Here is a 26,759-nt window from a genome sequence, read left to right on the forward strand (position 1 = left end):
TGTTGGCAATCTGAAAAATGTCACCTGCCCATCTTAAGTTTTATTCTTGTTGATTTTAGTTCTTCTCTCTAAACTTGCTTCTAGAGTCTTCCGCTGGCTATTTGCATGTGGTACTCTTATTTTTTTCTTATTTTCATTTCTTTTTTTTTAAAGGTTTATTTATTTATTATGTACACAGAATAAGGCACCAGATCTCATTACAGGTGGTTGTAAGCCACCATGTGGGTGCTGGGAATTGAACTCAGGACCTCTGGAAGAGTAGTCGGTGCTCTTAAACTCTGAGCCATCTCTCCAGCCCTTTATTTTCATTTCTTGATCAGATTCATAATCCATCTAATCCAGTTACTCTCCCTTCCTACAAGATCCAGTATTTCTAAATTAAACCAGTTTATTGTCAAAGCTCCAGATCAGTTTCCCTTGAAGATGTTAATTTTATGGCATTTACAATTTCTAGATGTGAGAGCAGTTAAAAATGAATGCTGTTTATTTCTGTGCAACAATTTGATAGGAGTTCATTGTAGTCCTTAGTGTCCTCCTCCATACCCTTTGTAATTAGGAACTTAGAATTTTGACCACTCCTCTGCTGGGGTTAGCGTCTGGGGATTCACTTCCTAACTCTAGCCTTAAAGTCCAAAACATGTCTGTCCTCAGTGAGGGAATAGAAGATAAAAGCATCTCCATGCTCTGATGCTTCTAGAAATGCTGCTGCTGCTGAACCTTGGTTTCTTCTGCTTCTTGCTCCCATGACAACACCGTGCAGCCCTCCAGGGATGGGTGGGACTTCCGCCTCAAAGGAAGAGGCCACAGCCAGGACAAGTACACACAAGGCCTGCCCGTCCGACCGGTATTCCTCTGACACTATTAGCAACAGCCAAAACTGGAAGTTTGGCTCTGCTCTGAGATGGGTGTTACCTTCCCTGCAAGAGGCTGGGACTCAGCTGTGGCCTCATGTGCTGTTGAAAGTGGTGTGTGTGGAGAGAAGGCAGGGCCATCGGGTAGAGTTTCTAGAAATGGGCTATTCGTGTCTGTTTGCCTCAAGTCCCGTGTAAACCAAGTTTTCTTTGAATACTTTGCTCTAGGCATGAGGCTTACGGGCAGCAGTATCCAGGCCAAGGTCCTCCCACAGGACAGCCACCGTATGGAGGACACCAGCCTGGCCTGTACCCACAGCAGCCGGTAAGTTGGCCAATGGGTGTGGATCTGTTTTCCCTTTGTCTTTCTTATAAAGATTTGGGGAGGGCTAACTGGAGTCATACACTTTACTGAGTGGTCAGGGTGGGTTAACTAGAAAGTACTCCTGGGATTTTGAACTCAGAAAATTGAAAACAGCCCTTGACATGTAGTATTCTGGAATACATATAGCATGCTGGACTCATTTCTGTGGTCACCCCCATGCCCACATGTTTCAGATCCATGAACTGAGCCAACCACAGGTCCTAAGACAAGTGCACAGAACATGCACATACATTTCCTCCATCATCGTTCTTTAATTAAGTAGGGCACAGCTATATACATACATATACATATATATAGCATTCACTTACATTGTATTATGAATTGAGTACTCTAGAAATAACAAAAATGACAGAGTGTGTATAGATGGTATCGGAAGCTTGAGCCTTTGTCTCCAAGTGACTTGAATGTCCATGGATGTGACCTGCAGGGGTCCTGGAACCAGTCTCTGTAGAAACCCAGGGACAACTGTATGCTGTTTAGTAAATCCACTGTAGGACAGAAATGTACCATACTTACAGTAGAAGAGACTCAGGCTGTTGTAGACCAGGACCGAAAGCTGGCTCTCCAAGGTGCTGACACCATGTGTTTTGGTGGGTACTGCTCTAGTGACTGTATTGTCCACTGCCCCCCAAAGTGCACTCACTAAACTTTCTTTCTTTAAATAACAAGGAATGACATATTTTGTGTAATAAGATAGTTCGTGCTGGCTCCCAGCTGAGTGATGCAGAAGTAACAGTGACCCTGAGGATGGAACTCCTGATGTGGCCTCAGCCACTCCGATCCAGATGTTGCTGAGAGCTACCTTTTGATCTGAGATCTCGGGGTGGGGGGGAGATTGTGTGTGTGTGTGTGTGTGAATTGTCTTTTTAGAATTTTTCAATAACAAAGTTTTTTTAAATACTCATTCACTTCTGGAGCTCACCTACAATTGTTGAAGTGAAATAACATAGTTCACCCCTCAGCATCTCTGCTCCCCATCAGGAAGTCCCGCCCACCTCTCAGGGCACTGGGGAAAGACTCTCTGGGGGTAGAGTTCAGTGGAAGGAGTTGTGTGGAGGGACCAGTTTGAGTTTCATGGAGAACTGGACCTGGACAAGCTGGGCATCTGGGCAAGAGCCAGGATATGGACATCAGGTGTGGTGGCCCAGGCTGAGGAACTCTGCTGGCGTAGAGGCATTGGTGTCTATTGAGGCCTAAGGTGTCTATTTAGTCCAGAACTCCTAGGGTGGCCCTGTGATCTCCAGCATGCTCCTATAAGGCAGAACACCTTGCCTCTGGGGTCCCCTCAGTTCCATCTGTCCACATGCACTGCTATGGTGGTCACCCATGCTGTGCTATCCCTGTATTGCAGCCCAAGGAAAGGGGTCCTTGTTTTTCTCACAGAAAGTTTCATATACATGGAAGCAGACTTGGGAAGCCCTTCTCAGAGTGTGTAGCGATACAGAAATCCAAGCCTAAATTGTTAGTGGTTGTCAGTATGTAAGAGCGTCCCATATTCATTTTGAAATGAACATTCTACCCAGTAATAACTATTTTGCATAATTTAAGTGTGTGTGATTATACCTCTAAGAGTACATCAGTATGATTTGTCTGTATATGAATTTCAGAATTACAAACGCCATATGGATGGCATGTACGGGCCTCCAGCCAAGCGTCATGAAGGGGATATGTACAATATGCAGTATGGCAGCCAGCAGCAGGAAGTGTACAACCAGTATGGAAGCTCTTACTCTGGCCCGGACAGGAGGCCCATCCAGGGGCAGTATCCCTACCCCTACAACAGAGAGAGAATGCAGGGCCCAGGCCAGATGCAGCCACATGGAATCCCACCTCAGATGATGGGTGGCCCCATGCAGTCATCCTCCAGCGAGGGGCCTCAGCAGAATATGTGGGCGACACGCAACGATATGCCTTATCCCTACCAGAACAGGCAAGGCCCAGGCGGCCCTGCACAGGCGCCGCCTTACCCAGGCATGAACCGTACAGATGATATGATGGTACCAGATCAGAGGATGAATCATGAGAGCCAGTGGCCTTCTCACGTCAGCCAGCGCCAGCCTTACATGTCGTCTTCGGCCTCCATGCAGCCCATCACGCGCCCACCTCAGTCATCCTACCAGACGCCACCATCACTGCCAAACCACATCTCCAGGGCGCCCAGCCCTGCCTCCTTCCAGCGCTCCCTGGAGAGTCGCATGTCTCCAAGCAAGTCTCCCTTCCTGCCTGCCATGAAGATGCAGAAGGTCATGCCCACAGTCCCCACATCCCAAGTCACCGGGCCACCCCCTCAGCCACCACCAATCAGAAGGGAGATTACCTTTCCTCCTGGCTCCGTGGAAGCATCCCAGCCCATCCTGAAACAAAGGCGAAAAATCACCTCAAAAGACATTGGTAAGAGTTTGGAAGGGGTGTTCTGAAAGTGGGTTGCTTTTTGCAATCTAGAACTTTAATTTAGATGTAATTTTCATCCATTCAATTGGATGAGATTCTTAATAATACAGATTATCAGAATATTTACATATGGAAGCGTTGATTAGAAGCCACTCATCTGAATAAGAAACAGGCCAGAGAAGAGCCTGCATGGAAATGATGATACTTCCAGGTGTAAAGGTTGCTTGTGTGAGAGACTAGAGCGCTGGGGGACAGACCCACATACGCTGTGCGTTGGTTTCAGATTTAACCTTAACCAAGCCACTTAATTGCTGGCACGAATGCTGAAGAGACCCATGGTGAGGCTGAGGAGTTGAAGGCAAGCCACTCTGATGCCAGTGTGGGATGAGGTTCCATGGGGAAAGGTAGAAACCAGGCTGTGCTATACAGATGGATAGATAGGATACGTGGAGTCTTCTCTGCTGTGATGTATGGAACTGCCGTAATCCACACCACGCTGGCAGATACAGGCCAAGGAGGTAACCTCAGCTGAATACTAATGCTGCTCACCCGGCCTCTGCGAGACGAGAGGAATACTAATTAGCGGTCCGAATGTCTGGGAGCATACACAGTCTTTTCTGCATTTATTTTGAAGTTCGTTTAACACAGCAAGGGGAATAATAGCTCATGGTTGTGGAAGAAAAACACTTTTCTCGAAGATTTTGGAATCACTTGGCTTAAAATCATTTGCATTGATTAGAAAATTAAAGATATTTAATTAATGATAATAAAGATGCTTTAGATTGTTGGACATTAAGCGGTAGAAAGTAAGAAAAAATAGGGTGTCTTTTCTGTAGGGGAGATGCTGGAGTATGGATACTGAGCCCAGTTTTATAGAGAAGTTAAATTAAATAGATATTTATGTTTTGTGTGTATTGTATGTTTAAATAGATACATAAACCTACTTTTTTAAAGTTGTATTTATTTTTATGTGATATTTTGCCTGCATGTATATCTGCACTACATGCATGCATTGCCCAAGAAAGCCAGAAGAGGGTGTTAAATCCCCAAGAATTGGCATACCAGATGGTTGTGAGCTGCTGTCTGGGCGCCCGGATCCCAACCCTGGTCCTCTCCAAGAACAATATGTGCGCTTAACTGCCGAGCCGTCTCTCCAGCCCAGTATCTGGTTTTGGTTTTTTTGTTTTGTTTTGTGTTGTGTTGTGTTGTGTTTTGTTTTTTACCTCTTAGTTCATTTTTTATCAGTACTTACCTTCGACCTAGGGAAATTTATGCTCCTTATTTTCAAAAGTCTGACCCCTTGTGTGACAAGTCTTGTCTTCCTCTTTAAAAACTTGTAAAACAAAATCACACTAAGGCTGTCTTTGGTAGACACACCTACATGCAGCCCCCCGACTCACACACATCCTGCACCACTTGTAGCTGTGGTGAGTGGAGTAGTTCAGGTTCCCTCTCCACCTCGGGGTCACATCACAGGCCCCTACAGGCCTCCTGAAGAGCTCCCACTGCAAACTCAGGACATGGGGAGCCCCTGTGTAGCCCCATCCTCAGCAGACCTGACAGCTGTCATTCAGCCATCACTTCTGTGGCAGGCGTGGGAAGGACAGAAAGTGCAAGCTTTAGTCTCCCTGGGCTCAGCACACCCTGAAAACTAACCACACGCCTGTGTGCAGCCCCAGCATGTTCTGAAGGAGGGCCATAGAAGGGGAGAAGACAGCTCTGGAAAACCAAGACCTTGGTCTAAGGTTACACTGTTGAGGATTACATTTTCTTCTAATTCCACAAACTTGCCAGTCTTCTCAAGATGCCCCCTTGAGGTCCTTTTGAGTGAAGGAGGTGGAAGAAGTGTTGTGCTGGGGTGGTTCGAATATGCAAACCTGGTGCACCCTTTCAGACTCGGCAAAAGAAACAGTCAAGATGGCGAGGACCGTGCATGCTGGCCGGGCCCAACACTTAGGGCTCCTGTAGCCAACACTCTTCCTCTTCCTCTGGAGTAAATGTTGCTAACATCCTGTTCTCCTTTCCAGTTACTCCCGAGGCATGGCGCGTGATGATGTCCCTGAAGTCGGGTCTGCTGGCTGAGAGCACGTGGGCCTTGGACACCATCAACATCCTCCTCTATGACGACAGCACAGTCGCCACCTTCAACCTTTCCCAGGTGAGGCAGCCGCAGCACAGCCAGCAGCACGTGAGAATGTTTGGAAATTAAGTCATGCACCATGTTTGTGCTGGAGCCTGAGGTGCTGAGCAGTGGCCACCCAAGACTTGGAATCACTAGAGTAATTATGAAGCAGCATTAATGGATGTATAGTTGCCTGAGTACTTGGTCTGGTGTTCATTTCCATCTTTGAGGTGTATGTATAAACATATGAATATGCATATATACATTCCCATATTTCTCATAGAAAAAAGTAGCCCCGCGTGTGTGTGTGTGTGTGTGTGTGTGTGTGTGTGTGTGTGTGTGTGTGTGTGTGTGTGTGTGTGTGTTGTAAGATAGTAGCAAAGAAATTGTTGCTTGAAGTGAACAGGCCAGTAGGAATAATCAAAACATAAAATGAAGTTGTAATTGATGTCAATTACCGAACGTACTCTTCAGGGCAACATAATATCTTTCTCATTTGTTTCGTTGTTTTTGAGTCATTTGTTTGAGGCGGGGTCTCCCGTAGCCTGGCCTGGGACCCACTATGTGATCTTGAAGTGGACTCCTGCTTCCATGTGTTAGGGTTGTGTGTGTGTGTGTGTGTGTGTGTGTGTGTGTGTGTGTGTGTGTGTGTGCTGCAGGCGGGTTGTATGTGTACACCACAAGCTCCAGGCTGTGGTCTTCTCTGTTTTCCCAGTAGAAAATAGGTAACTTATGTGAGAGAATGGCGCTCAATGACTGAAATGACCGGGGACTCCTGGCCGCGCCTGCCTCCAGGTCGGCCTCCCCACCTCTGCCTTTCTTGGCTGTTTTGAAGCAGTTGTTTGCAGTCCTGCTGCTTCCCCCTCTGGAAGCCCTCAGTTCAGAGTTGGCCGGAAAGTTGCTTCTAGCAGTCTGACTGACAGACAGCAAGAAGCCTGAGAAAGATGCCAGTCCCAGGGGCTGTGGGCCTTAAAGAAGTGTAGAGGGCGAAAAGGAGAGGCTTATTCTCTGTGTGGTGTGAGCCTCTCAGCCTCCTGAGGATGCGGGGCTGTCCATCCCCTTCCTGCTATTGAATAAGACCAGAACTTTCCACCACACTGTTTCTTTCACTGTGGCTTTCGTGTCGCCCGAGAGACAATCCTAAATTGGAGGAATAAATTAATATGTCATAAATATTGCATGATGTGGTGGTGGTGTTTTGTTTTTAGAATAACTTACGTAGTGTGTCCAGCCTTTTCTAGAACCTTCTTCATCCTTGTGGCAGGTCATGCATTTTTACACCGAGTAGTGCTTCATTAACTTGCCTTTTTCCCAGGGAAAAGGTACACTTGTGAAAGGGAGGGAACCACCAGACTTCATGTCAGAGAATCCCACCTTTGGGATCACGAAAGTGACTGCCCTGCATCCCGGGACAGGTGTCCCAAGCCCCTTCCGGGGAGCAGAGAGTAGATGTGCAAGGGTGGCCAGTTTCCAGAGCGTCTGGCATGCAGGATCCTCATTGCACGCCGCCGTCCGCAGCCTGGGGTGACAGGCGTGAGCTGGGGCGAGCGGAGCAGCAGCTGCAGCAGCAGCACTCAGCTTCCTGCAGCGCCTCTGCCAGTGGCTCTCGTCTTACCCGTAGCATCATGAATGGCTGAAATTTCAATTGCATCTTATGGAGTGGTCTCACTCATTTATCGGGGACTAAACGGATTTGTTGATAATTGTCAGTGTTTATAAGCTAGTACATTGCTGAAATTATCTCCTCCAAAAGATAGAGAACATAAATTAGGGCAACCTATGACACCTGAGACAGAAATAGCCATAAAAATCCTGAGAATCATAACCATAAAACCCCCAGCAGATGACTCCCAGATAAACAGTGGAAGAGCAAACAGATTTGCTTTGGGTGCAGGAGTCTATAAAGCGCTTCTTCCTACTGCTCACAATCATGCAAGCTGTAGAGACTGGTGGATCGCTCCCCATGTTGGAGCCATGGCTCCGGAAAGCCGGTGCTGGTGCTGGCAGTGCCAGCTGGCAGAGAACCAGAGACACGCTCGTGTATATTTTGTCCATCATCAGGAAGGTAACTCTCGGTGTGTGGTGTGCCCTCCAGGGTCTGACCAGAAGGACAATAAAACAGTATGAACGTCATTACCCAAAGCTGCTCTAGGCTCAGGCTCTTGCCCCTTGGGTCAGCTGATGTCCTCACCCTATACCTGTTCTCTCTCTTTCTTCTCCTCTCTAGCTGTCTGGATTCCTGGAACTTTTAGTAGAGTACTTTCGAAAATGCCTAATTGACATTTTCGGAATTCTTATGGAATATGAAGTGGGTGACCCCAGCCAAAAAGCACTTGGTCACCATGTGGGGAAGAAAGATGACAGCCAGTCCTCAGGAGATGAATCTGGGAAAGAAGAGGAAGACGCTGAGTGTCTTGATGAAGAGGAGGAGGATGAGGAGGAGGAGGAAGACAGCGAAAAGATGGAGTCAGAGGGGAAGAGCTCCGCCGCCCCTGCTGCTCCAGATGCAACCCTGGACCCCAAGGAGACACCAAAGCAGGCCAGTAAGTTTGACAAGCTGCCCATAAAGATTGTCAAAAAGAGCAACCTGTTTGTGGTGGACCGGTCTGACAAGCTGGGCCGCGTGCAGGAGTTCACCAGCGGACTCCTGCACTGGCAGCTGGGGGGCGGCGACACTACAGAGCACATCCAGACACACTTCGAGAGCAAGATGGAGATCCCTCCTCGCAGGCGCCCGCCTCCACCTCTGAGCTCCACAGGAAGGAAGAAAGAGCCAGAAGGCAAAGGTGATTCTGAGGAGCAGCCAGAGAAAAGCATCATAGCCACCATTGACGATGTCTTGTCTGCCCGGCCAGGGGCCCTGCCTGAAGACGCCAACCCAGGACCCCAAACCGACAGTAGCAAGTTTCCCTTTGGAATCCAGCAAGCCAAAAGCCACCGGAACATCAGGCTCCTGGAGGACGAGCCCAGGAGCCGAGATGAGACACCCCTGTGCACCATCGCACACTGGCAGGACTCACTGGCCAAGCGCTGCATCTGTGTGTCCAACATTGTGCGGAGCTTGTCTTTTGTGCCTGGCAACGACGCAGAGATGTCCAAACACCCAGGCTTGGTGCTGATCCTGGGAAAGCTGATTCTGCTGCATCATGAGCATCCAGAGAGAAAACGGGCGCCGCAAACCTATGAGAAGGAGGAGGATGAGGACAAGGGGGTGGCCTGCAGCAAAGATGAGTGGTGGTGGGACTGCCTTGAGGTCTTGCGGGATAACACATTGGTCACGTTGGCCAACATTTCCGGGCAGCTAGACTTGTCTGCATACACGGAGAGCATCTGCTTGCCGATCCTGGACGGCTTGCTGCACTGGATGGTGTGCCCGTCTGCAGAGGCACAGGACCCCTTTCCCACCGTGGGGCCCAACTCGGTCCTGTCACCACAGAGGCTTGTGCTGGAGACCCTCTGTAAACTCAGCATCCAGGACAACAACGTGGACCTGATCTTGGCCACACCTCCATTTAGTCGTCAGGAGAAATTTTATGCTACATTAGTTAGGTACGTTGGGGATCGCAAAAACCCAGTCTGTCGAGAAATGTCCATGGCGCTTTTATCGAACCTTGCCCAGGGGGACGCACTGGCAGCAAGGGCAATAGCTGTCCAGAAAGGAAGCATTGGAAACTTGATAAGCTTCCTAGAGGACGGGGTGACAATGGCACAGTACCAGCAGAGCCAGCATAACCTCATGCACATGCAGCCCCCACCTCTGGAGCCCCCTAGTGTAGACATGATGTGCAGGGCGGCCAAGGCTTTGCTGGCCATGGCCAGAGTGGATGAAAACCGCTCAGAATTCCTTTTGCACGAGGGTCGGTTGCTGGATATCTCGATATCGGCTGTCCTGAACTCTCTGGTGGCATCCGTCATCTGTGATGTACTCTTTCAGATTGGGCAGTCATGACATACGTGAGAAGGCACGCATGTGTGAGTGAAGATAGAGCGTCACAGAACTGGCTGTTTTCTGTTCTCGTTCATCCAGCGTAGGAAGAAGGAAAAGTCTTTGCTCCTCTGCCCCATTCACTATTTACCAATTGGGAATTAAATCATTAATTTGAACAGTTATAAAAATTAATATTTGCTGTCTGTGTGTATAAGTACATCCTTTGGGGATTTTCTATTTCTTTTTTTTTTTTTTTAACCAAAGTTGCTGTCTATTACATTCAAAGGTCACTTCTTTTTTCATGAATTTCCTTTTTAATGTTTTGTTTTGTTTTTTTTTCCATGTTGTATTGCAGTTTTGGGGAAGCGAATTGACTTTTAAAAAAGTTTTGACAAAAGATGCTAAGGTAGGAAAATTTCACCACACTGAGGCAAAAAGGTGAAAGGAAAATAGATCCTTGAATTGATTTCTTGTGAATTTTATTCTTCACAGAATGGAGAAAAAAAAAAAAAAAAAAAAAGCAAAACTGCATCCTGTCACCCAAAGCTCTGTGCAATAGAAGCTTCTAGAAATATAGGTGTAGGGGCTCAAGGAGGTGTGGCAGTCAGTCAGAACGATGAGTCATACTGGTTTCTCCACAGGAAAGTGGTTGTATTACGCTATGAGCAAAAACAGCGCTTTGGGTCGGGGGTGGAAACCACTCCTAGCAGCCATCCACAGAATCCGCTCGCGGCCCCCCACGACCACCCTGTCTGCTGTGGTTCGGCCTCCACGTGACAGTTCTTCACAATTCCTTTCATCATTTTTTAAGTATTTTTTTTACTGCCTTTGGGCTGTGATGTATATAGAAGTTGTACATTAAACATACCCTCATTTTTTTTCTTTTCTTCTTTTATTTTTTTTTTTTTTTAGTACAAAGTTTTTAGTTTCTTTTTCATGATGTGGTAACTACGAAGTGACGGTAGATTTAAATAATTTTTTATTTTTATTTTATATATTTTTTCATTAGGAACCATATCTCCAAAAAAAAAGAAACAAAAAATATAAAAAAACAAAAATAAAAAAAAAAGAGGGTAATGTACAAGTTTCTGTATGTATAAAGTCATGCTCTGGTGGGAGAGCGGCTGGTCCCAGTTTGCTTCAAGAATCAAGGTGTGGAAATGGTTGCATATGGACTGATTTAGAAAATGAACACCAGTACAGACAAAAGGAAAGAAAGAAAGAAAAGAAAAAAGAAAACACAACTAAAAGGAAGAAACACAACTTCAGAGATTTTTCTGTGACAAGAATCCACATTTGTATTTCAAGATAATGTAGTTTAAGAAAAGAAAAAAAAAATGAAAAAAACTTGATGTAAATTCCTCCTTTTCCTCTGGCTTAATGAATATCATTTATTCAGTATAAAATCTTTCTATGTCCCACATGTTAAGAATAAATGTACATTAAATCTTGTTAAGCACTGTGATGGGTGTTCTTGAATACTGTTCTAGTTTGACTAACATGGTTGCCTAGTAACCAAGTTATTTACAGGAAGTAGGGGAAGTGTAATGGCCTCCTCCTGGTAATGAAGCCTGAAGGCCAGAAGGGACTTTGAGGATACCTACTTGAGAGTGGGGAGCAATGGTTTGATTTCTCAGATTGTTTAGCAATTAGGCCTTCTCTGAAGCAGTTACCAATGGTGACCTTGAGGTGTGCTGATTTCCCTTATGCATGGGTGGTGGCTGCCCACCCCCCGAAGTGGGCCCTCCAAGCCCACTGGCCTGAAATCATAATCTTCTGCCTTTCACTGCGTCTCTGTTTTAATCCTGGTTCACACTCGCTGTGTTTCTTCTGTGTGCCTCCAAGTTACTCTGCATTTAGTTTACTCCAGCGTGTATGATATTTATATTGTGCAATGTTAAAAAGAACATGTTATATTGTATGTGGTGTACATAGTGCCAAGTGATGGTTCTATTTCAGGGCGTACTCATCTGCCTGCCTGCCTGCCTGGTGCACACTCGCTTTCTAATACTCAGCTCTGATTGAAAGTTTTTCTTCCTGGGTCACTGACTGTTATTGTGAAACATCCAGTCTCTCTGAAACTGCTGCATAATCCTGCTGCTGGTGTTCCTTCTTACTCTACCTCTATCTGCCCTCTTCACTCTACACTTCCTGCTCCTCCCACACCTGTTACTGTGGTTCACCTCGCTCACACTAACATCTGAAGGAGCTTGACAGGAACATTCAGTCATAACCAGGGTGAGACGTGGCTCTCTGGTGTCACGAGAAAGAAATTATTTTTTCCTGCAAGCAGTCCCATCATCTAGCATCCCTCACATCCCTTCAGCAAACAGATCTATGCTGAATTAAAACCCCATTTATAATTCTGCTAGATCTTAATACATCTGCTTGCCAAGAACAGATTTTAGTGTTCCCTGATGAAAATATGGAGATGTGTAAGAGAGAATTCAATAGCATCCTAATCTCTCTTGCAGACTTTGAATAAAAGGTACAGACAGACTTTACAAGTACCTAACACCCCAGTCTCCTCGTCAGAAGAGCAGGCTCTTTGAAAGTCACATGGCTCTAGTGTAGCCCATCCCAGAACAGACTGCTGGTGTGCGCTGGTGGGCGCTTCTGGGCGCTTCTGGGAAGCTTTGCATCTTCCTTTGGCCCTCACCCAGAATCGACTTCTGGAAGCCTGATTTACACCCTGATTGACATTATCTTGCCTATACCAAGTTGCTGCTCTGTCCTAAAAAGTAGTTGTTTTCTTTTCCAGGGCTTCTCAGAAATTTACAGGACGCCCATACTCTAAATGTGTACCAAAAAAAGAGAGAAATAAAGGTGCCAGAAAGTTTAGTATTTTGGAATGGTGCTATAAAGTTAAATCTGTTGGTATTTGAGTGGTTTTTTTATATATATATATTACATAAGAGATATTATTGGGGGGCATTAGCTAACAAATAGCTATTTGGGAGTTTGATTAACTTGGAGGTCCAGTCAGCTTTTGCTTGGCTGGTCAAAGACTAGTTACAGTATTTTCCTACTTAAAAAACAAAATTGTTCTTGACAGGGGCCATGAGTGGTCTCATACAATGCACATTCTTAACCACCCCTTCTGGGGGCTGGCAGTCTTCGCTCTCAGACCCATCCATCTCCTGTGCTGGTCCCCTGTGTGTTCAACCTAGAGGATGTGAGAAATGAGACAAACCACCCCTTCTTGCTTCTTGCTGGCTTGTGGTCACTTGTTTAGAGAGTCCAGCACAGTGCCCAGAACGACCACCCCATGCCCCAAGTGCACCCAAGAGAAGTGAACTTGAACGTCATGTTCAAGACAACTTTATAAAACTCAATTAAATATTTTTGATAGCAGTATGTAATCTGCTAAGACAGTACCTTATTCATTAATTCAGCAGGAGGTGTTGAGTATGTACTCCATGCCTAGGCTCCAGTCAGATAAGTCAACTAGTTCTCAATACCTAGAACTAAGTGAGGCCATGGCAGTTAAAGACTCCCAGTCTGGTGTGTAGTCTCAACCTACAGACAGTCTGGGGCCCCTGTCCACCAAGTACCTTGCTGAGGTATGCCTTGCTCCCTCTTGGGCTTTTCATTGGGATGCAGAAAGATAAAGGATAGCTACCTGGTTCCCAGGGACACCCAAACCAGGTAACCAAGTTGGGACTACAGAACCCACCAAAGCCACCCAAAGGCTGAATCACAGCCTGTGTTGCTCTTCAGCCCTGCTACCGCCAGCCTCCACTTCATGCCCCACTCTCCCAAAGGCCTCTGACGTCCCTGAGTTCCAAATTAACTTGCTTTGGGGTTTAAAATGTGAATGTTACGGGGAAGTTGGGAGTTGGTGGGAGATCACCAAATTGTCAAAAGTAGGAAACTCACTTGTCTTCCCAAATCTGACCTCAGGGGCATGGGGTTCCACCCTGTCTTTTTTCCGGAGTATGATCTAGGAAACAGAAGGCCTCAGAAAGGAACAGCTGGTTTGATCTCCTGGAAGTGTGAGTTTGATCCTCACTGAACCTGTTTATCTTGAGCATTTTCTTCCTTTGTGAACCTGGAATACCACCACCACCCACCACCTTTCCCCCCTTTTAACATGGTTCAGGGCTTTAAGAAATACACTGTATTCTTTAGGCAATGCCCTCGTTAGTGGAAAGAACATTGACCATCTCCAGTTCTGCAGCCTGAGGGACTTAATCCTTTACCCTCAGCTTTGCCCACCCTGTACAATTGCTAAGGATTCTGTCAGATATTCTCTTTAAGGCCTTGGAGGAGCTGCTGGGTGTTTATTATTCCTTGGTCTATGTATGTACCGACACACTTCACATTTCCTTTGCCTACTGCCCTCAACTCACATTCTGTAGTTTTAAAATAAGGTCTTAGAGACTTGTCGTTTCTATGGCCCATCTCAGCTGGTGACTTTTTATAGTTGTGGCTTTTCTAAGGAAAGCCATAATGGAGTGGCCTGTTTGCTTGCCTGGGTTTTTGTCAGAGGTGGTCCCCATAACCGCTCTGTTGAATAGCATTTGGGATGGAGGGTCCCACCTTTCTTCCAGGCCTGGGGGAGTCAGTCTGTGGAATAAACCATACCGTATAGTCCCACTGCCCCAACTTGCTTTTAATTTTAAGGTCAGTATTTGGCTTGATGTCCCTGCCATGAGACATAGAGAGCAGAGTTCTAAGGACACCATACCCCTTTGGCCAAATGGTGCTGGGTCTCTGCACTGGAGGGAGTCTCTGGGCATGCTTTGACTCTATGTTCATGGAAAGCATGGATGGGAAAATGATACTTGAGCATTTCTCTTCTGCTTGAAATTGGCGTTCAGCTGGCCCGAGCTCCGTGTATTCTTCTGACTAGATTTTCCCAGAGTCAAGGCCCTGAATGTGGACACTACCCCTAGAAGACATCCGTCGGTCCCCTTGGGCAAGGACTGCAGTTTCCATCAGTACTTTCTGGTAAGTGATGATGTTGATTTAGTTGATTTGAACACCTGAAGGAATTGTGTAACTCTTCACTGTTCTCATGAGCGTTAGGATGGCACATATCCCTTCTACCACAAAGGGTAGCACCCCACAAACCCAAAGCTAGGCCCGGATGGAGACCTAGAATGTTCATGTGCCTAAGACGTTGACTCAACTTCACAAGATTCAGAGGTGACTTTTAAGCATTGAGGACAGAAGCCATGGTGCCCTTGGGTAAGAGGGGAGGGGTCTCATTACTGCACCAGAGCAGAGACAAGATCACAGGCTCGTGGGCTTTTCTTTGCAATGCTGAGGAGGGAGCCCCAGGCCTTATGCATGCCTGGCTACCGCTGTCTGTTAGAATAGCATTAAACTTAAGCCCAAATCGGGAAGGTCTGTCTGCACATTTGCTGGGTCCTCCCCAGGGTCTTCCTCTTGCATTCCTCTTCATAATCCTTGAAGAACTTCAATGGTGTGTTTAACATTGAGAAGGAAACACTTGTCGCCTCACTGTGGATGGAGCCTTCTGACCTGTGCTCACATAGTCACCAATGAGCGACACTGGGTAAGTCTTCTAAACACAGGTAGTCTGTTGGGGACCCAGGCTCCCAGACATACCAGACATGTTAATTTCCCATGTGAACCTTCACAGATCCCTTATCGAACGGTATTTAAATTTCTTCAAAAAATTACTTTGGGCCCATGAGCTAGCTCCCATAGGTAATACATTGCAAAACTAGACTCTTGCGTGAATCTGACCCTCAATGCTTTTTTTGAAGGTTGAAATACAGGGCCGTTCATGCAGGTGGTGGGATGATTCCATGAGCAGTGGCTTGACCTTCAGCACTGGGTCACTGAGGTTACCAAAGATCCTACATGAGCACTTCTAGCACACCTGCCTGATAAAGTGACCACCAACCTCCCTGTTGGATGGTGCTTAGAACTCTGATCTTGAGATAGTTTTCTTTCCTGTTTAGCTTTACAGTCCTTTATTGTGCCTTAAAAGATGATACCCGAGAGACAAGTGGCCTCCAGGGCAGGTTTGGGAGATGGTACCAATCACTTCAGTTTGGTACAGGACTTCAATAATGCCGGTCCTTCACAGGAGGGTGCATTTTACGTGTCTAGTGTAGATCTATTGAACAAGGTTTTTAAAAGCACAATGCTTATGTTGTTAGTTCTGCATTTTTTTTTGTTTTGTTTTCACCAAATGGTGTGAGCATATGGCCAGTGCTTCCTGGGCAGTATGATCTGAAGGGAACAGGCTCCTGGTGGCGTAGAGCCATGGTGATTTGTCACGATGAGCTTCAGTTCTGAAGAGTTTGCAGTGAAGGCCTCCTTCAGCCAACTGTCTACATACAGTCCCCTCTCCTCATATTTAATGTCCAATGGCTGATGTGGTAGCGGGATATTGGAATGGATCTAGGGGGAAAATTAGGTTTGGTTAATTAGTGGACGTTTGTATTGGCAAGCCTGTTTTCAAAAATTAGATTTGATAGATTCGTTTGGGGGCTCGGAGTACTGAGCAGTCAAATCCAACAGAAGCAAACATCTCCTGCCCACCCATAGAACCTGTCTTTAATCATTGTTGCTTAATAGTGTAACATGTGCGTGCCTGGCAGCTGTTTCTGCAGCCAGGCAGACGTGTGGAGAATTGAGGTAACGCTGTGGAGAACGTTCTCTTTACCCTCCTGCCTAGTTTGCCACATGGAGCCAGAAGAAGGACAGTGTTGTTTCTAGCTTCTCAGAAGCAGTCAGACTTTCCAGGGCCCTGTGTGGGGGATTCCCCAGGGCTCCTGGCCAGTGTCCCAACTCTTGTGACATCTACCCACCTGAGTCCTCCTGGCCTCCAGGAAGAGCTCTGACCCACCACTGGTGAACATGGACTCCGGAGTGTCCCAGGCCAGGGTTCTTAGGATCCTTTTCCTATCTAGTCCTGCTGAGATGCTCGGTGCCATCCCCCTCAGCAGAACAATGTCCTGGGCCTGAGCCAAGGATAGACCACCGTGCTTTTCCCTTAAGAAAACAAACACTGACCATCATATGTGTCCTATGGGGAACTATAGAGGAGTGAGCAGATGTGAGCCGTTCTGCCTGGCAGTGTGGCACACTGACTCAGCATGATGCAGACAAGGAACCCAGCCCCGCTTGGAGGGGCAAGCTAGGAAAGTCTTCCTAAGCAGGGAGCTAGGGATGGCCCTAAGCATCCTGATGGCTAACAGAGACCCAACGAGTTCATCTGCAGGCTTGAGGCAATCTGGAGGAGCAGTGACTAGGCACAGGGTCATGTCCCCTTGTTCCCTCTGAGAAGCTGGCACTGGGAAATGCTGGAAGTGCCAGTGCTGGAAACACAGCCAAGTCCACAGCCAGGAAGGTGCAGCTGGGAGAAATGGGGCATGCATGCCTAGTGACCATCAGGGGCTGGCAGGGCTCAATCTAGGGTTCCAAGGGCTGAGACAAAATAGCCCCAGAGGCATTAGAAAGCAGAACGGGGCATGAGGCAGCAAAACAAGAAGAGATGAGGATGGGCCATGGTCTGGGAGTATGGCTGCTTCTAAGAGACCAGCACACCAGGGACCTGCTTATCCACAAGACCTTTCAGGAGAGGCACCTTCACCCTAAGCCCGACGTGGCACCTCCTCATCCAAACAAACATCCACTGTGTTGTTTCTAGCCTGAGGAATAGCAACAAGAGATACACCTTGGAACTGGGGTGTCCACAGAGCCCCAGGAGGCTCGTCCATGGGTGCTGGATCCAGGGATTAGACTCAATGCCTCAGAACTGGTGCCATCTGTGTGGCATGGTCACCATCGGTTACCTCAGGGCCAGCATAGCATGCGCAGAGATCTGAGGGCTAGGATCTGGTTAAGGACAAGAACATTAAAGGATAGGAGGCGTGGAAATTGATGACAGCCCGGGAGAACAGGGTGGAGCCCAGGACAGACAGTCCTCATCAGGGCCTAGGACACAAACCTGCTGACACGTGGCCACTGTCCTTTCAACTTGGCAGCTGTTGAGGGCTGTGTCATCCTCTGCCCTCAGTCCCAAGATTGAGGAAACTGGCTTCAGGTTGAAGGCTGAAATGGAGCATCCCATGAGGCCCTCCAAAGCCTCTGCAAGCAGGAGAGGATCAGCCTGCTTGCTGAGCACCCATACCTAGAGTTCAGAATGGACTACCACATTTGCCTTCATCAGTGGGATAAGTACAGAAACTGGAGAGCTTTTGACAGGTCCACAATAGCTCCTCATCCTGATTTCCCCAACATCTAGGACCCTGAGATTCTGGAGAGAGAGCCTATGTCAGGTCGTGTGGTAGGTGACCAAGGTTGGAATCTCCAGGTGAGCCAAGAATGGTGTAGCACCACATGGCACTTATGACTGTGGCTTCCTCTTCATTCTCCAGGCTACCAATGCCTCAAGACTAGATTTTCCATGCCACTGGAACATTGCATGGAAAGCCCCTAGGTTTATAGTGCCCCCTAAGTATATCCAGGCTTTCTTTGGACCACCAGCTCCCAAATGGTGACACTGAGACTTTTTATTAATTATGAAAGCTTGGCCTTAGTTTATGCTTGTTCCCAAGTAGCTCTTAAAACTTAAAATAACCCATTTATATTAATCTACATTCTGCCACATGGCTTGTTACCTCACCTCCGTACCATATGTTCGTCTTCCATCTGCATTGGCTGGCAAATCTCCAGTGCCTCTGAGTCTTTCCCAGAGTTCCTATCTCTGCCCGGAAGTTCCGCCTATCCTCTCCTGCCTAGCTGTTGGCTCTTCAGCTCTTTATCAAACCAATCAGAAGATGCCTTAGGCAGGTGAGGTTAAACAGACATATCTTCAAACAATGTACAAAAAGATTATCCCAACCTCTAAAGCCATATGCAGGCATCCTATAGTGGACTCCTGAACCCTATGGGCATTTCACAGCAGGCTGAAGTAGGGGGTTCTGTGTGGCCTGGTGCCCCATGAACACATCACCCAAGAATCTTCTACTCTACCCCAGGTCATTTAGTCTGGTTTTCTCCTAACCAAGAATGGCAGGACGATGAACAAAACAAACTTATTTTTCTGAAACTACTCCCCATACCGAAAGATGGGGTGCTGTGTGTTCCCACGAAATTTGAGTCTACGGTCCCGTTATGTGCCTGGACTTCTCTGGGCCAGCATGCCATTTCCGGACTGTCCCTAGCCTCCTCCACATGACCATCCTGCAGCTCTTCCTCCCCGTTCACTAACCTGGGCTGTCTGCATCATCCTCACCCTCCACTGCCTTCCCAGAGGGCCAGCCACAGAACCAGCTCCCACGTCACAGCTGTACCCGCTGCCACACCGTGAGTGTCTGAAACAGCCTTTTCCTCCTTCCTGACATGTTTCTCACTTGGTCGTTCACTGAAACACTGCCGCTTCTGTTTAACTTTGTTCCACACACCGTGTCCTGCTTTCTTAGGACGGTCCTTTAGCTGCACCCCTAGTGTTCCTAGCAACACTGCGACGTCATGTCTTCCTCTGCTCTTCTCGCATGTTCTCCCAGTTTGGGAAGCTTTTGTTTTTGTTTTCATTCTTCCCTTGTTGTCATCGTCTGTGGTTGATGTCATTTCTCGGCTTGATCTTGCTTCTTCGAGCATTCCTTGCCCAAATGTGGCCAGGTACCCTGTGTGCTCACCGTCTTCCCTGATAACCATTATGATTTCCGCCATGTCCTTGCTTGACTTACCATGGGATCCATGGTGCACGGCTCACTGCGTCTGTAGACCTAAGCAAGAGGAACAATTAATGTTTTACTGCTAAAAATGATTCTTTCAAACGCTCCCCCGTTTGGATGAGACTATAATTTTTTTCTTATTTCCTGAAAAAAAAAATAGACAATTTCATAAGAAAATGTTGGCTGAATCCTTCACACAAGCCCTTTATTTTAGATCTCAGAGTCTTATAAAGTGTCCAATTATTCTTTTTCTCTAATTTGATGGATATGAGAGGGATTTTATACAAAACTGTGTTAACATATTTCATTAACATACAGAAGTGTGCAGAGAAACTTTACCATTCCGGAAGTCCCAGTGGCTGTGAGGTAAAGGTGGAGCCGCTGTGGAAACAATAATGCACCAGAGCCTCCCTGCTGGGCAGGCAATACGATAGGATGTGTTTCCTAAAGTCATACCTGGGTGGGGAGGGGAGGTCCCCCAAAATACAGACAGGGCTTCCCAGAGGCCTGCGAAGGCAGCAGAACATGGAAGAAGGGTATCAATTCAGGTGAGTGCATGCTTTGTGAAAGTATGTGGAAATGGAGGGTGCAGTGGAGTGGTGTGTGGTGGTATTGTGTTCCCCAATATATTGTGCACCCTAATAAACTTATCTACGGTAAGAGAACAGAACAGCCACATAGAGGCCAGAAAATGGTGGCACACACGCCTTTAATCCTTTCACTTGGGAGGCAGAGATCCATCTGGATCTCTGTGAGTTTAAAGCCACACTAGAAACAGCCAGGCATGGTGACTCACGCTTTTAATCCCAGGAAGTGATGGCAGGAAGTAGAAAGGTATATAAGGCGTGAGGACCAGGAACTAGAGCTGGTCAAGCTTTTCGTCTTCTAGCAGCAGTTCAGCTGAGATCCACTCGGATGAGGACTCAGAAACTTCCAGTCTGAGGAACCAGGATCAGCTAAGGAATTGGCGGGGTGAGGTTCTGCTTCAATGATCTTCCAGCATTCACCCCAATACCTGGGTCCAGGTTTGGTTTTATTAATAAGAACTTTGAAGTTTCGTGCTATGGGGGTGTAAGTGCAAACCCCCCTAACTGCTGTAACCACGTCTGTGGGGTACTTACAGAGCTAACCACTCTGCCCTTTTAAAGGGGACCTGAACGGCTGCCAGCATGGGACCTCTGCTGTTGGGCAGCTGTACATATCCCAGGTCTCTTCACTGGCCCCTGTGGCGTCCTAACCAGCTTGCCAAAGAGAAGTTCTTCCACCGCAGAGAGGATGTTAGGGCTCTGGTTAGAACTTCTCTTTTGAGACCCAGGGCGGGGGCAGGTTTTAGGATAAGATGTTTCTTCAATGTCATTTTAAAAAGCATTTTAGAACAATTATGAATTCTCATCCAACTTTCCAGGTGGAGGGAGAGACCCTGTGCACTTTGCCACTTGTATATATTTTACGTCTAGATAAGCATGACCCAGGGCTGAGAGACCCAGGGCTGAGTGAGCCAGGGCTGAGTGAGCCAGGGCTGAGCCCAGGAAACTGACAAGAGGCAACAGTAGGGAGCGCCAAACATTAAAACGCTCAGGCAGTGGATGCACCACCGTGGCCAGGCCATTTACCTCACACAGTCTCTAACTTGGCTTGGCCACCAATCCAGCCACAGCTGGTCTCCAGACAATGCCACTCTCTGGGGCTTCATCAAGCCCTCTCTCCACAGTCACCATGATGGCTGGGCAGTAAATGCCATGTGTGTCTCCATAACACTCTATGGCTCCCTCAAAATCCTGAGACACCCACCACCCACCTGGGTCAGTGTGCACTTGGTGGGGAGAGGGGTCTCCTTATGGCAAGAGCTTGCTGGGGGACAGTTGGGAGTGTTCAGTTTATAGATGTTTGGGGCTTCGGAACAACAGAATGAGGACCAGCATTGCCCTGCAGGGAACGGTTACCCTGTATTTAAAAAATAAATAAAATAAAATAAAAAATAAATAAAAATAAAAATAAAAGAGGTCTTTTATTTGAGGAGAAACCAAGCCAATGGTTTGGGGGTCCTAAAGATGTCTTGGTGACAGTGAGGAAGACATGATTGTGAAGGAATCCGGGACAGACAGGTGCTGGGGTATAATGGGGCTGTTGTTTTTCACAAACTGAGGGAAAAACATCCAGGCAGTCTGTCATTAAAAAGGCAGCATAATAGTCTTGTCGTGTCTGCGCCGTGACAGCTCCTCCAGCTTCTAATTTGTCCTGCGCCTCAAATTACCCTTCAAGAGCAACTGTGTCCTCTGACCAAGCTGTCCTGGCAGGACGGAGGGAACGAAAGCTGATCTGTGTCTCCTCCATGCTCCTGCTTGTAGGAGAGAAGATTGATAAACACAATTAGAAGTTTCTGGAATTGCTTGGAGAAGACAAGACCAGCTGGGGCTGGAAAGAAGGGAGGAGGAGGGCGTGAATGGATGGGTGTGAGTGGCTAAGGGATGCTGGGGCCACTGCTGGGCTCAGTTCCCCTTTGACAGGGGACAAGAAGTCGGGGCTGCAATGTCAAAGGTGGGGACAGGTTAGGCACCAAAAGCGCTTTGCCTCCAGGCTTCTGGGAAGCTTGGGCACTGCTCTGCAAGGCAGACAAGAGCCGCCCCTGAGGCAGTACCCACTGACAGGTGGCCCTGGGGTTGCCCTGAACCCAGCAAGACCCCTGGGGCTGCAGGATCACTTAAGGTTGAGTCCCATCACCCTGTGGCCTGCAGAGTCCTTGCTGTTGCAGGTACAAGGCCTTTTGTGCCTGGACACAAACCATCCCCACCACTAGGACAGCTGCTGTGAGGGAAGGGATGACTGAGAGACCCACCTGGCTTGCTTGGAGGCACCCTGTAGGGCGCAGGCTGAGGGCACCCTCCCTCTGAAGAACAGGAGTGATGATCTCAGAGGTATAAAATCAGAGCAAAGAAAAGTCTAGCCTAAAGGAGAGAGCAAACAGGAGTCCAGGCAAAGCTAACACCTGAGCACTGGGGACATATGGCATCTGTCAATCAAATGCAGAGCAACCTTCAGAAGCCATTAGAAGGCTGCCCCATGCTGGCCCAGCCATTTGTGCCAGCCGATGGTTTCTCTGTCCCACAGGCCCTGCAAACGTGCTGTTCCTGGGACTAATTAGCCTTCCAGAGGGCAGACAAGAGCCCTCTACTGGAACTTTCTTAGGAACAGAGCCATCAGCCAGCTTCAAACAGACACCACCAGGAATAGGCATAGGTCCAAGAAAGTAGTGGCTGCCTCTTTCCAGGAACAGCCAGGGCTGCTTCCTCTGCCTCCAGCTTAGTGGCCTTCACACCTCAACCCAGCTTCATTCTTGGCTGGGCAGAGGCCACTGGCCTCTCCCTGTAGGTATCCTCCCCTGACAAGGCTGCGGTCACATCTGCCTCACAGCGGAGCCTGGGCTATCATTAGCCTTCTACAGAGTTCTGAGAGGGCGAGGTGTGGTTCTGTTTTGTTCACTGCGGGTCTTCAGAGGTCTGGCGTTAGCAGGTGCCTTGTTAATTCCATGTGGCTACATGTCTGAGTTTGTCTCCTCTGACAGATTCCCATGGGCTTTGAAGAGCACTTCTTTTTCTTCTTCCTCTTCCTCCTCCTCCTCTTCTTCCTCCTTCTCCATCCCCCTCCTCTTCCTCTTCCTTCCTTCTTTTTTTCTTTTGGAAATTGGGTATCACATAGCCCAGGCTGGCTCAAGCTCACTGTGTAGCCAAGAATAACTTTGACATTCAGATGCTCCTGCATCAACCTCATGAGCACCTGGAATGCAGGTGTGCACCTTTCATGCCTGTTTATGCAATACTGGTGATGAAACCCAGGCCTTCATTCATGATAGGCAAGTGCTCTACCCACTGAGCCACACCCCCAGGGGTATAGCACAGGATAGAGTGTGCATGGAAATACCTGGGCCCAACCCACACACTAAGAAGGAAAAAAGGTCCATTCTACAACTCCAAAAGGAATCGGGACATAAAGATAAGAATTGAAAAGCATAACTACTACCTGTACATCTGGCACCCAGAAATATCCACTTGAATAAAGTTTAATTTTATAAGCAAACTTTAAAATTTATTACAGCATGAGCCTCTCTGTGTCATTAATTCTTCTAAAATTTGAGCCTTAGTGGTTGCCTGGGGTTCCATTTATTTCCCCAGTCCTCAAATGTTGGACTTTTATGTCTTCCCCGCATTTCCACCATCGTAAAAAATGCCACCGTGAACATCTTGGAAGATGGATCTCTGAGACGACATGTAATTAATTCATTAAGATAAATTCCTGGGAGTAGGAAATATGTCAAATGGAATGAATGCTTTTTAAACCTCTTTGGACATGTGGCCAAGTTACATTCTTGGGAACAACACATTGAAAATCCTAAGAAAAAGAATCTCCCACCTCAAACTAGCCATCTTTGGGCTTCTTCCAAGGGGATGGGCAGTGGTTTAGATTTTCATTTCTTTGTCAGTAGGCTTGAAGAGTGTGTGTGTGTGTGTGTGTGTGTGTGTGTGTGTGTGTGTGTTCTCAGTCTCTGTCTTTTGGAGACTTTCTGCTTGTATTCATTATTGATTTTTTTTCCACCACAATTAGATGTTTTATCAAAATTGACCCTGTTTTGAGTTACAATCCTTTGAAAAGCCTAGCTGCCACTCCCCCTCACACACATACCTAAGTTTTGTGTTTTAGAGTCAGTCTCTTTATCTATAGAATGAGACACTGGATCAAATGACCTCTGGACCTCAAAGGTCACTTCAAGAAGCTCAGACCCACTGGATCCTGCTGTGGATGAGGAAGAAGAAGTGGCCCTTCACCTTCACCCACAGGAAGCTCTGCCTTCCTGCCCCTTAACGTAGAAGAGTGAAACAAGAATTGTGAATACCCTCCCTGGGTGAGCTGCACACTTGAGTGATCCCCAGGCCAGCAGAGGTGAGAAATGTGTACGTCGAAGGAAATGATGACTTATCTACCTACTAGATGTGTTAGTGATTTTCTTGTCACGACGACTAAATACTTGGTAGAAACAACGTAGGTGTTCAACAAAGTACATATATTGTATCTTAATAAATTACAATTTCACAAGCCAGGTTTGAATGTAATTGGCCCCCATAATCTCACAGGGAGTGTCACTCTTAGGACATGTGGCTTTGTAGGAGCGGATATGTCCTTATTGGAAGAAGTGTGTCAGTGTGGGGATGGGCTTTGGTGTTTCCTATGCTCAGGATACTACCCAGTGTCTCAGTCCATTTCCTGTTGCCTGCAAGATGTAGAACTCTCAGCTACTCCTCCAACACCATGTCTGCCTGCATGCCGCCATGCTCCTCACCATGCTGATATTGGACTGAACCTCTGAAACTATAAGCCAGCCGCCACAATTAAATGTTTTCTTTATAAGAGTTGCCGTGGTCACAGTGTCTCTTCACAACAATAGAAACCCTGACTAAGACACCAGGCCCAAGACCTACCCCAAATTTCATGAATTGTGTATCTCTCTCCCACCCCTTATGTGTATGTGTGTGTATCTGTGCGCGTGTGCAAGAGCATGTGTGTGCATGCTAACTTGTGCATGTGGAGACCAAAGATTACTATCAAGTATCTTCCTCGGTTGCTCTCTCTCTCTTATTTTTTTGAGACAGGGTCTTTCACTAAACTTGGGGCTCATCATTTCAGCTAAACTGTCCCACCAGCTTGCCCCTGGAATCCCTCTGTCTCTGCTTCCCCCTAGTGCTGGGGTTAGAAACCTGCTCTAGTGCCCGGCTCTTACCTGCATACTGAGGATCTAAACTTAGGCTCTGAGCCACCTCCACAGCCCCAAGAAATGCTGATTTTGTACATTAGCCTGCCACATTTTGTGTTCACACTGAAGAGGCCATTTCAGTGTGTGTGTGTGTCACAGACTGTGACCTTGCCAAGATGTGGACTACTACCTATATCTCTAATTTCCATTTGGAAAAGTTAAAGCAGGGGAGGATCCTTCAGCTCAGGTAAGTCCTAGAGGAACTGTGACCCAGGGGTGCAGATCAGCATGGATACTCAGTTCATCCAGTTCCCACACACCCAGCCTGGGCCTTCCTGTTCAGTCCTCTGCATATTATCCCCTACCACTGCTGTACGATATAACCGTGTAGCTCAGCTTCTCTGAGAACAGGTATCCTCCTGTGAAATCAAAATCATCACCCCACTTCAATCTGCAGAAGCTTGTGCCAGTCAGGGCAACTCCATCTGTCAGTATGCTTGGATGGGAGAGGAAGGTGGTGTGACTTCTACTCTGGCTGATACCTGGCAGCGTTTTCCTGGACAGGTTGTCTGTAGCTCACTGAGGTCAGGGTAAAGGACTTGGCACACTCTTATAACACTGGGGTGAAATTTAATGCCGGGATATGTGTGTGTGTGTGTGTGTGTGTGTGTGTGTGTGTGTGTGTGTGTGTCAGAGAGAGAGAGAGGGAGAAAAATCTTATGATTTGAGGCTTATCCATCAGTGGCTGCTGCTGAAGAGACTGGACCTCGCTTCCCTAGCCACCTGAGCTTACCCTTGTTAAGTACATCACAATCCTAAGAGCAGCATCAGCCCCTGAGAGGTCTGTCTTCTGCAGCATATGCTGACGTCGGGATGTAGTGGGCAGGAGTCTCTATGAAGGCTCCAGACCTTAGCTCTACCCGTCACAGTCCTAGGGAGCCTCGGGGCCTGGTTCACACTTGGAATGGGACAATGGGTCTTCCCTACAGACATGGTACAGATTCTAAGGATGGCTTGTGGCTGTGCTAGTGACTTTATGCATGCTCTCACAAAAGAAACTTAGGAAAGAAAGGTTTACTTTGCCGGCTAGTTTGGTGGGGAGGGTGTGAGGACAGGAGCTGGAGACAGCTAGTCACGTGTCCACAGTCAGGAAGCAGAGGGGAATGCTAGTTCTCTCTGGTTTTTATACAGTCCAGGACCTCCAGCCGGTGAGGTAGAACCACCTACATTCAGAGCAGGTTTCCCCATCTCAGTGAACCCAATCTAGAAACTCCTTCAAAGGATGCCCAAAAGTTTGTCTCCTAGGCAATTCCAGGTCCTGCAGTGTTGACAATCAAGATTAACCATTGTAGTATGCTCAGCACAGAACCCAGACCCATCGTAGCCCAGGAGCAAGGCCTGTTCTCAGGTCATCCACATTGCTGAGGGGAAGGAGCTATGCCTAAGAGCAAGGCTGTATTCACAGAGGTAGATGACGTGAGCCACAAACATCTCCCCAGTAGGTAAAGCATGTGCTGTGTGACCACGAGGACCTGAGTTCAGATCCCTAACACCCATGTAAAGCTGGACACAGCAGCACACATCTGTGATCCGAGCTCTTTTTACAACAAGACAGGGGAAGAAGAGGGAAAAACAAGAGAATCCCTGGAAGTTAAGGGGCCAGCTTGCCTGCCA

The 26,759-nt window shown here is 47.4% G+C and overlaps 1 protein-coding gene across 4 annotated transcripts in view; it reads left to right on the top strand.

Moving 5' to 3' along the window:
• Window positions 1-11,142, top strand: part of Arid1b (AT-rich interaction domain 1B) — a 369,773-nt gene extending 358,631 nt beyond the window's left edge. For 3 of the 4 annotated variants that reach the window (XM_036168631.1, XM_036168632.1, XM_036168633.1), the window contains exons 18-21: window positions 1,080-1,176; window positions 2,844-3,627; window positions 5,655-5,785; window positions 7,977-10,197. In XM_036168631.1, the coding sequence (XP_036024524.1) occupies window positions 1,080-1,176; window positions 2,844-3,627; window positions 5,655-5,785; window positions 7,977-9,698 (2,734 nt within the window). In that variant the 3' untranslated portion in view covers window positions 9,699-10,197. Of the gene's footprint in view, window positions 1-1,079; window positions 1,177-2,843; window positions 3,628-5,654; window positions 5,786-7,976 lie in introns of all 4 variants that reach the window. The other variant, XM_036168635.1, reaches the window with a different exon arrangement.
• Window positions 11,143-26,759: the final 15,617 nt, after the last annotated feature.

The sequence above is a fragment of the Onychomys torridus genome, chromosome 19 (genome assembly GCF_903995425.1).
Source record: "Onychomys torridus chromosome 19, mOncTor1.1, whole genome shotgun sequence".
Taxonomy (NCBI): Eukaryota; Metazoa; Chordata; class Mammalia; order Rodentia; family Cricetidae; genus Onychomys; species Onychomys torridus.